General features: G+C 36.0%; 1 protein-coding gene across 1 annotated transcript; it reads left to right on the plus strand.

Moving 5' to 3' along the window:
• Positions 1-8,168: 8,168 nt before the first annotated feature.
• On the plus strand, positions 8,169-10,249 carry LOC112701281 (uncharacterized). The gene is made up of 2 exons (XM_025752062.3): positions 8,169-9,120; positions 9,628-10,249. Exon 1 carries the CDS (start codon positions 8,303-8,305, stop codon positions 8,921-8,923), a length of 621 nt encoding a protein of 206 aa, XP_025607847.1. The 5' UTR covers positions 8,169-8,302; the 3' UTR covers positions 8,924-9,120; positions 9,628-10,249.
• The last annotated feature ends 936 nt before the right edge of the window (positions 10,250-11,185 follow it).

An 11,185-nucleotide genomic window follows, 5' to 3' on the forward strand; every position in this document is an offset into this window, starting at 1 on the left:
TGACCTCTCTGATAAAGCCGGCTTCCAGGAGCGCTTGTACTTGCTCTTCTACTATTAGGGCTCGTTCTGGGCCGAGCTTGCGTCTTCTTTGTTGTACAGGTCGTGACCCTGGATAAACCGAGAGCTTGTGGGACATGAGCTCGGGGTCAATCCCAGGCATGTCAGAGGCCTTCCAGGCGAAAAGGTCGGAATTATCTCTTAGAAGTTTTGCCAACCCTTGTTTTAGAGTTTCCTCTAGGTCGGCTCCTATATAAGTGTTTTTCCCTTCCTCTTTGCCGACCTGTATCTCCTCGGTTTTTCCTCCCGGTTGTGGTCGCAACTCTTCTCTGGCCCTTGCGCCGCCGAGCTCTATTGTGTGAACTTCTCTGTTCTTTCCTCTCAGATTTAGGCTTTCATTGTAACATTTCCTTGCCAATTTTTGGTCTCCCCTTACCGTTGCTATCCCCGCTGAGGTCGGGAATTTCATGCAATCGTTGGATTTAAATTAAGTCAAAATCAAAACGATTCAACAATGAGTAAGAAAAATCCAACGATTTACAAATCAAATACTAGAATAAACTCTATTAATTGGACAAATTCTTCATTGAAAAAAAAAGATATAAATGCTAAACGAAAGACAATCATTAAAAAAATGAAAAAAATGGCCAAAGAAAAGAAAAGGGGGGGAGTGGATACCACAGCTCCGAGCCGATTAAGGGTAGCTCTGCCGATTAAAGCATTATATGCTCAGAGTCTTTGATTTTTCCCTTTTCCAAAAGTGGTGTGAAGGGGCAAAAATCCTAGTGGTTTTATTGGCGTGTCCCCTAATCCGTATAGGGTGTCGGGGTAGGCTCTCAACTCTTTCTTATCTAACCCTAGCTTGTCGAAAGCAGGCTTAAAGAGAATGTCTGCCGAGCTTCCTTGGTCTACTAGGATTCTGTGGAGATGGGCATTTGCTAGGATCATAGTTATTACCACTGGATCGTCGTGTCCAGGGATTATTCCTTGCCCATCTTCTTTTGTGAATGAAATGGTAGGAAGGTCGGGTGACTCCTCCCCGACCTGGTAGACTCTTTTGAGATGTCTTTTGCGAGAGGATTTGGTGAGTCCCCCTCCCGCAAACCCTCCTGAGATCATATGGATATGTATTTCTAGAGTCTGCGGTGGTGGATCTCTTCTATCCATATCATCTCGCTTTCTCTTTCCATGACTGTCCGACCTTTCTATGAGATATCTATCAAGCCGACCTTCTCTGGCCAGCTTTTCTATCACATTTTTAAGGTCGTAGCAGTCGTTTGTGGAGTGACCATATATTTTATGGTACTCACAGTAATCGCTGCGGCTCCCCCCCTTTTTTATTTTTAATGGGTCTAGGGGGTGGCAGTCTTTCAGTGTTGCAAATTTCTCTGTATACATCCACTATAGAAACTTTCAGGGGAGTATAAGAGTGATATTTCCTTGGCCTCTCGAGACCGAGTTCTTCCTTTTTCTTGGTTTCCCTTTCCCTCTCTTTTGTTGAGGGAGGGACCCCAGGTCGCCAGCTCAGGTCTCTCAATTTGGAATTTTCCTCCATATTGATGTACTTTTCAGCTCTTTCTTGTACATCACTTAGAGAAACGGGGTGTCTTTTAGATATGGACTGTGAGAAGGGACCTTCTCTGAGTCCATTGACTAACCCCATTATGACTGCCTCTGTGGGCAGGTCTTGAATCTCCAAACATGCTTTGTTGAACCTTTCCATATAGGCTCGTAAAGATTCTCCGACCTCCTGTTTTATTCCCAGGAGGCTCGGTGCATGTTTCACTTTGTCTTTCTGGATTGAGAACCTCATCAAAAACTTCCTTGAGAGGTCTTCAAAGCTAGTAACTGACCTCGGGGGGAGGCTGTCGAACCACTTCATCGCTGCTTTTGATAGAGTGGTCGGAAAAGCTTTGCATCGCGTAGCGTCGGAAGCATTGGCTAGATACATCCGACTTTTGAAATTACTCAGGTGATGCTTTGGATCCGTGGTTCCATTGTAGAGGTCCATGTCAGGGCTTTTAAAGTTCCTCGGAATCTTTGCTCTCATTATGTCCTCGCTAAAAGGATCCTCCCCACCTAAAGGCAGTTCTTCTTGTTCATCACGGGAGTTACGACCTTTGAGGGAGGATTCTAACTTCAAGAGTTTTCTTTCCAACTCTTTTCGTCGTTCCATCTCCTCTTTTAGGCTCTTTTCGGTTTCATTTTGCCGCTCCCGCTCTTGTTCTAACTGTTCCAGGCGGCTGTGGATTAACCCCATGAGTTCAGTTACGTGGGATGGTCCTCCTTTCTCTGACTCGCACCCTTCTGAGGAGTTTACCTTCGGGTTTTTTACCCCGGAGGTGCCTTCTCTATGCTGATTATCCACTTCCTGGTGGAGGGCGAGGTCCACATCGTTATTGCCTGTGTCCAGATTCTCTTGCTCAGAGTCTGTCTCCACATGGCCTTCTTCGTGGGATCTGTCCGCCATCGATGGATGATCTCTCGGGTCCCCGGAAATGGCGCCAATGTTACGGTGGGTAACCGGAGATTAACAGAATAGATGACGTTGGTTGGCCCAATCGCTCGCGGATGGTAGTCTCCGAGCTGGTTCGCACGCTGGAGCCTCCTTCCGACTTGTGTGCGTAAGTGAATGGGGGGTGGTACCTGCAAAGACACTCCGATGCCTAAGTTAGCAAGGGTGTTAGCAGGTCTAGAGAGTATTGGGCTTAGAGATACCTGTGGGGTGTCAGTGTATTTATAGTGGTGAGCCAATAACCACCGTTGGAGTAGTGCCGTATCTTTTGGGTGTCAACCGTCCCTCTATCTTAGGGAGGTTAAGATATGGCTTGATGAAGCGGTTAGAGAGATTTTAGGGGCGGTTACTCATTCAAATGAGTGTTTATCCGCCAGCTAACCTCATGTCCGACTTCTTCGAAGTAAGTCGTAGTCAACACCGACTTCTTATATGAAGGTCGGTGCTTAGCTAGGCTTAATTCTTCGGATTAAGCCTTTCTATTTGGACCTGGGCCTTTATCATTGGGTCAGGGTATGAACAAATACATATTAGGTCTAAATTATTTTTATATAATAGAAAAATAACAAAAAAATTTGTGTACAATTTAGTTCCTGCATATTAAATTTTTTAGATCTGTAGTGTTTGGAGAAGAAGACAATGGTGATTACAGTTGGTAGATATATATATAATTTAAGTGCAGCCGGTTCCTATAGGTAATGTGTTGGTGGATAAGATCATAGCTAGTAATTTTAGTACGTATTGAAAAAAATTGGACAGATCAACTAACGCTATTGGTGAAATTAGCCAACTAATTCACTTTCTACTCGGCACGTCAATTCTAATGAGTAATGACAGCGACATACACAGCTCCGTTATATCAATGTTTCACTCTTTAATTTGTCTGCATGTTTCCATCAACGTCTCATTTTCATAAGATGGAAGAATTTTCTCATCAAACAGAATTAGATAGATGCAGGCCTATTATTTATTATAATTAACATTAGATAAGATCCATGATAAGACATCAATTTTAATTAATATATATGCCAACTTGCAGTACTGTATACAAATACTTTAATAGAGTTCCTCTTGTGGACTAATAACTTTTTGGACCAAAAAACAAAAGGAAATATAATCTTTAATTATATTGGTCTAGATGTTTAGCACAAAGAAGCTGCTTTTGCTTTCTTTCTTTTCATTGAAGATTTTGCTCTCTCTTTTTTCTCTACATACTAACACGAAAAGAAAAGCAACACACCAAAGCGGGGAAAAAAATAAAGGATAGATATGTGTAGATATGATATATATGGTGGGATTCTATGTTGTATTATTTCAATTTACACATGATCACTTATTTTAAGATCAAGAATGGGAAGTGACTCTTGTTAGAACTTGCTTACAACGTAACCATTGTTTAGACATGGTGTGAGCCCACTAGTGATTACTGATTATTATAAAATAAGGTTATATATGAAGAATATGATGATTCTTTTTATTTTTCTTTCTTTATTTTTAAATTAAACTGGACATATATATTCCTTGCATGAAGAAGCGTAGCGGCTAGGGAATCAAACACACTAAATTGAGTGGAGCAGCATGCACTTGATCTGAAACCTATGCAAATCACCAAGAATGTGGGACCCACAAGTTCCAAACTTATTGCATCTGCTCTACCCTACATAACTTATTACCACCACACCTCACAACGCAAGCTTTTCACTTTTCAGTTAATATAAAAAAAAAGTTTTAATTTTTGTATTGAATCTACAAAATTTTTAATTAGATTTTTATATTTTTTTGTTTTAATTAGATTTTTATATCAATTTTTTTAATTAGATTCCTTTTAATAATAATTGGTTTAATTATATAGGAATTTAACTAAAAAAAGTTTGATACAGTGATTTAAATAAAGGACTCAATTGAAAAAAAATTGGTATAAGAACTCAATTAAAAAAGAAAAAATATAGGAACCTAATTAAAAATTTTGTGAAATTATAGAGACTAATAGAGTAATTAAATCTATAAAAAATAAGAAGTTTAATTTTCACTTATTTAAATCAAAATAAAATAATGGTTAATATTTTAGAATTTAAATAAACAAAAGATTCTATAAATAGTCCACTTTTAAAATGATTTATAAGGAGATTATTTCGAGATATTAATAACCAAAAATAAAGCACCTTAAATTTTAACAGAACACATGGCTCTTCATCAAATCTTATTTTCTGTTCCTATGATTGAAACATAAGATATGCTACGAAAAATATTTACGATCATGGAAAAAGGAAAGTGGCTTCAATCATATCTGATATCAGATTTCATTTTTCTATTATTCAATGGACTAATGTATTCAATTATTGAATGATAGCAGAATAATTTTAGACGTTGTAGTATATATCCTTTGTAGCACAACAAATTAAATATCAACTTCGCTTTCACATAGCTTAGACTCACAAATTAAAGCACCAAGAATAATGGCAATCTTTCATACACATTCTTATACGATCTATGATAGAGATCTAAATTACTATTACTAGGGTGGTTTTACATTATTCAAAATGGGGAGACATTTCACATGATGCTCCTATGTTACATTACATGATGGTTGGAAGCTTACACGTGATGGGAATTGAATTCTGAAAAAATTCGTCTGTGCCTCATCATCATGTGGGTTTAATTAACTTTAAATTAATTAATTAATTAATTCGTGATTAGCAACAAGACTAGCTAGGGTGAAGCAAACTAATAAGATCTCCAATTTTGTCCCCCTTATACAAAAAGCCAAAACATATCGAATATATGTGGTTTTGGTTTTGGTGGGCACGATGCGCCAATAGTTTTTCAATAGATTCAGAGAACCTTGGAATAACTATATAGCATCAATTGGCCTGACACCTCATCACTTACTTTGGCAGGCAATAATTGCAATACGTAATTAATTTGTGTAATTTACATGATACTTAGACGTAATTTAGAATTTAATTAGAGAAAGTCTAAGTAGCCACCATTATGAACTGAAACTTAGGCCTGAGAAGTGGTGAGTCATCCAGTGATCACATACATTCACAATACAGTCACACTGCCGTGGGCACTGCGTGTCATTCTTGTTTTCTAGTCCATTTAACTTTTTAATTATTTTTCCTCTCTCAGAAATGAGAATCTTCCAAATGGAATGGTGGGCACAACATTATAAACATGGAAGGAAACTTTCGGTCGTACGATCATATTATCATGCAACTTGATGTTAATCCATCCAATGTGTGCAATTCAACGTTTTGCAAACTGCTTTTCATCTTGACTTATTATTTTATTTAAATAAGAGCCATCCATGACCCCATGTGTTCACTTTATCAAATCCATCTCCTTTTTAAGTGGAGGAGGTTGGTTGGTCTTTGCCTAAGAACTGTCCTAATAACTCCTAATCCCTAATCACTTTTACTTTATTTATTATAATATAAAAGCGACGATTTAAATTTATTTCTTTCAATATCATAATTCATTTTTTCGGAAAAAAAGGTCATAATTTGTACATATTGCCACAATTGAGCAAAATGGAAGGTAGTTTGAGTTAGCTTATGTTGTATGTAGTTGATTTTTTAACTGTGAAAAGGAACTGCTGAACAATTATAAAAAGTTCGGGTCCATTTAAGAAAAGTTAAAACGAAAGCAAATCAGTTTTGAGCAGATGATTATTCTGAGATAGAACGAAAAAATTTGAATTCAATTAAGTCAATTTATATCACTTTAAAATAATTAAAAATTATAAAAATAAAACTTTTGTGTTGAACAACAAAAAATATTAATCAAGTCTGACAACGAATTTTTCAATAAGCCTTATAAAAAGATCTGAGAACGCTGAATATTGATTTAAACAACGAATTACACTACATACCATTGGTATTAATATTGACATGTTTAGAAAATAAAAGATATAAAATAATGTATTTGTACTTTTTCTTTAATAAATTTAAAATAATATACACAAAAAGACATAAATATATACAAAGATATAATTGTTTTAAACTTATTTAGTAACTAAATACAGAATATAGTACATATATATGAATTCAAAAGAACAATATTATCCGCATACAAATTACCACCACTTCATATCATCATCATCTCTCAATTCCAGTTATTACCATTGGCAATTCTTAATTTAATCACAAATTCAATCAAACAAATTAATAAACAACACAAATCATTAATAAACATAATAAAAATCATTCATACTTTTGCCAATAATTATCGTGAAATGACATGTTAAGGTTAGGGGTGGCAACAGGGTGGATAGGGCAGGTTTTTGTTCTACCGATCCCGTCCCGCCAAATAAAAATCCGCATCGAATTCGTTCCGCCTTTACCGCAAATAGTAAAATATTAAACCCTAACTTATCCCTGCGGATACCCGTTCCGCCTCTATCCACCCCTATAATTATTAAATCTAATGAATAAAATAAAATTTTAAAAATTATATAACCATTATTTACATACATAATATTAATTAAAATAAAAATTTAAATATAATATAATATTATTAATCACTTTACAAATTATTTTATATATATTATATATATCGGAGCGGATAAAGGCAAATTTAACCTAAACTCGACTCCTCCCCACTCTGCTCAAAAATTCGTTCCGTTAAAATTCGTTTCGGTATGGGAGTGGATAATTATTCGCGCCGAACGAATAGGAGCGGGATAGATACCCGCAAGTTCGGATAGTGTTGTCACCTAGTTAAGGTGAGTAAGAGTAAGTAGTAACTATTTTTTGACAATAGACATGGGTAATGGGTTTGTTCTGGAAAAAGTGGGAGCGGATTAAGTGACGGGTATACGTGGCGGATAGAGGATATTGTGGTAGGGCACTGAAATATGAAATTGCAAAAGGTGTCAGTGGATTTGAAATAGTCCTAATATTATTATGGGCAGCCCACAGCTTTGTGGAAGTGAAAGCCGTTGGATCAGAAATTCAGACGGCTCATTCTCCTCAGGTTAACTAACTCAACGCCCTCTCCTCTTTGGTTAAGGTTAACCCTCCCCCAATTTAACTTTTTTTCTTTTCCCTTTTGCATCCCGCTCCTTCCATTTCTTCCTCTATTAATTTATTAATATCTAAAAACTACTTATTAAAAATTGATTAAATATTGCGTGGAAGAAAACCCATCGTCTCATCATTTTCATTTTGGAAACCGAACAAAACTTCCAAAATAAGCCGTGTTTAACGATTAACAAAAGAAGCAGCCACACGGAAATCCCCACAAAACAAGAAATAATCTAGCCTCTAGGGACCCGCATGTAATAACTATGAGTAAATATCCAAACCAGAAAAAAATAATCTCGGAAAATCTTACTCTCATGCTTAATTTGTTAAAATTTGTCCGTAAATAATTTTTAAAATTTAAAATATTATAATAATATTAATATAAAAATTAAATTTAAATATCAATTAATATATAAAGTTAAATTTAGTTTTTTTTTTATTTTCATAAATAAAAGTTATTTTTAAAAATACAAAATTACGAATACAAACACATTTTTTTTATCTACCAAATATAAAATAACCAGCTTTTATTTTTTTATTTTTTTATTTTAACAAACTAAATCGTATTCATTATCATTTCCAGCGCTCTCCAATCCAAATTTCCTATAAATACATAGCTCGAGTAAAGCTAGGTTTGCCCAACTAGCGAGTCGAACCCGCTTTTTAGAGAAAGGGAAAAAAAAAAAAAAAAAACCTCTTCTCACTTCTCTCTTTCTTCTTGTTTCTCTCTCGTTCTAGCTGCTTCTTCTGCAAAACAGAAAAAATGGCGGTAACTTCTAGAAAACCAAGAGCACCAGTGCTCCGATCTCTCTCACCATCTCCTAGATTTTGCAACAATAATTCCCACTCTCCATCACCTTCTTATTCTTCCTCTGGTTTCGCTTCTTCCAGTTCCAGTTTCACCTCTCGCTCCACCACCTTCTTTCACCGTGCCACTTCTCCGACACGTGTCAACTTATGCGGTCCCTCCTCCGCGTCGGCCTCGTCCGTTCGGTTCTCCCTTGACCGGTCGATTTCTCCGAACCGTTCCATCTCGGTGGCGCCTCGAACCGGTGCTCCGACGACCGTGAAGAGGCAGGGCCAGCAGAAGCGGACCTGCATGTGTTCTCCCACTACGCACCCTGGCTCCTTCCGGTGCAGCCTCCACAAAGGATTCTCCGCCTCATCGCATGCCGCGGCGGCGCCGTACTCGCCGAACCGTCTCAACGCGCGTAGATCCGCCATGACGAACTCGCTCGTTAGGATTCGAGGCGTGGAAGGAGATCTCGTGAAGCGAGCTCTCTCGGCGCTTATTAGACCTTCATCGCATCAGCAGCGGAGGAGAGGCGACTTCCACCCGAGGCCTAGCAGGCTCTCCGTCATGTCCAAGGCCGATGAGGAGTGAGAGGTGCTTTGATCCTCCGAAAATTTTGGCTGTGGAGCCTTCTGGTTTCTGAAAGGTGAAGTCATCGATTTATCGATAACTGCCATGGACGTCGGATGGACGGTCGCAGGAGGTAGCGGATTCCGGTGAAATGGCTCGGTCACGTTTCCGAATTCCAATCAAGCAGTAGTGATGTGTATATACATAATGTAGAACATGTATGAATCAGTGGTAGCCATTGATGGCGATTATTTGAGCTGCTTTGACCTGATTTCGTGAAAAATCAAAACAATTTTTCATTAAAATAAAACTAACAACTATGTCCTAACTGAACTTTCTAATTGAATCCAGTCAAAACCTTGACTGATGTGAAATTATTGTTAGGCGTCGTTTTATTCTCCGTTCAATTGCTCATCTTAGCCGTACTCATTAATTATCCTCCATTTTCCCCTGCTATTTTCAATTTTCTACGTTGCGTAATGTCTGTCAAACTTTTCTTCATGTGTTCTTTCCGTTATACTCCGTCGTTCGTTTTTCGTGTGTATTATTTCCCTTTATCTGCATTTGGTTTGCCTGTGAGTCTCTGAGGATCGATGCGTTTTCTGTTTATATCTTCTTTCTTATGTCATGTATATGTTGGTTGGGTTTTCGTATTTATAAATTTGATTTATTATTTTGTTTCCTGCTGATGTATTTATTTATATTGATTTGTGTTCGTTTTGCAGTGAATATAACTGATTTGATGAGATGGATATGCATAAGGATGAGGATGTAGAAGTTGACGGTGACGCATTTTCTATAGGAGCAGCCGATCAGGATGAGATGATGATTAATGAATGGCGGTTTTGAATACGAGTATATGATATACTCTATTAGTCATGGGACAAAAAAGGAAAAGGAAAAAAAAATTAAATCAACAAAACGAAAGATAACATTTAAATACCCTAAATTGATCACTGATTCCATGGATAGATCGCTCCATGAAAATCTATGGATGCTTAAACTATCGGTTACACCTTAATTTCAGAGACGGAGAAGACGATGTTTTAAAATGAAATTTCTCATGAGTGGAAGAAAAAAAAAAGGTTTTTAATTGGAATTTGAGAAAGAAAAAAAAAAAAGTCTCCCATCCTCCACCACAATCTCTCCGGCAAATCCAGGACCAGCCACTGCCTCCTTCTGCAAAGCCATCAGATGGAAGGACAGGAGTGAAAATATTATTGATTGTTATGGATTTGTTCTGAAATTGGAGGGATTAAACGGATATAATATAATAATATATTTATGTATAAAATATATGATTTTTTTAATATTTATTATTACAAATGAGTGAAGCTTTGAAAATCATATAAATTTGATTAATAGTTATTTTTTTTTATATTTCATCGGTTTATTGTCAAATTATTTTAGACTAAGGGCTTGTTTAGGTGAGCTTTTAAGAAAAGATCTTTTTTCGAGTTATTTTTTTAAAAGATCTTATAGAGAAGTAAAAGTAATTTTATGTTTAGATATTTTATGTAAAAAGGTCTTTTATCTATTAATTATGTTTGGGTATAACAATATAAAAATATTTTTTTATTTATTTATTACATGAGAAATATTTTTTTTAAGAAAAAATATCTTTTAAAAAAAAGATGTAAATTACAACTTCTCAAAAAAGATCTTTTTTTATTTTACTAGTGTTTTTACTTTTACTATTAGAAATTTGTTAAACACATTAAAAAATTAAAAAAAAAAAATTTTAATAAAATAATGATACCCAAACATGCCTTAATCAGATCAAACTGACCTATTCAATTTTGAAATCTATGATTACAACACAATTAACCACATTATTAGTTGTGGACTTGTGGTCTTGTTTCAAATTTCAAATGTGTCTCTCCTAATCGATCTAAGCTAGGTAGAATAACGATTCAAATTCTCTAAACATCGAGTATTTTGGGATTTTAATTATATGTCTAATTATGAAAATAGTGGTAAAATTTGAAAAGATCGATACTAACACGTATTTTAAATATTAATTATTGTTTTATACGCAATCAATTTCAAAATGTATATGCAATTGGATATCCAGTAGCATTCCAATTAATTAAGCAGTTAGTATAGTGTATGGAAATAAAATAGAAAAATATATATGAGCAAGTAAAAGTCATCGGGCTTAGTCTATGGGGATAAATTGGAACAAACTATGAATGAGATATGTATAAAGAGAGGAGTTAGGGGAAATTATTATTGGCCCTTATGGCATCCAAGGGTCATGATAACTGATAAGTCAATCAGTTA

This window comes from Arachis hypogaea, chromosome 1 (assembly GCF_003086295.3).
Source record: "Arachis hypogaea cultivar Tifrunner chromosome 1, arahy.Tifrunner.gnm2.J5K5, whole genome shotgun sequence".
Taxonomy (NCBI): domain Eukaryota; kingdom Viridiplantae; phylum Streptophyta; class Magnoliopsida; order Fabales; family Fabaceae; genus Arachis; species Arachis hypogaea.

Coding starts and splice junctions, on each gene's coding strand:
- LOC112701281 (XM_025752062.3), top strand. CDS start 8,303: ATGGCGGTAACTTCTAGAAAACCAAGAGCACCAGTGCTCCGATCTCTC.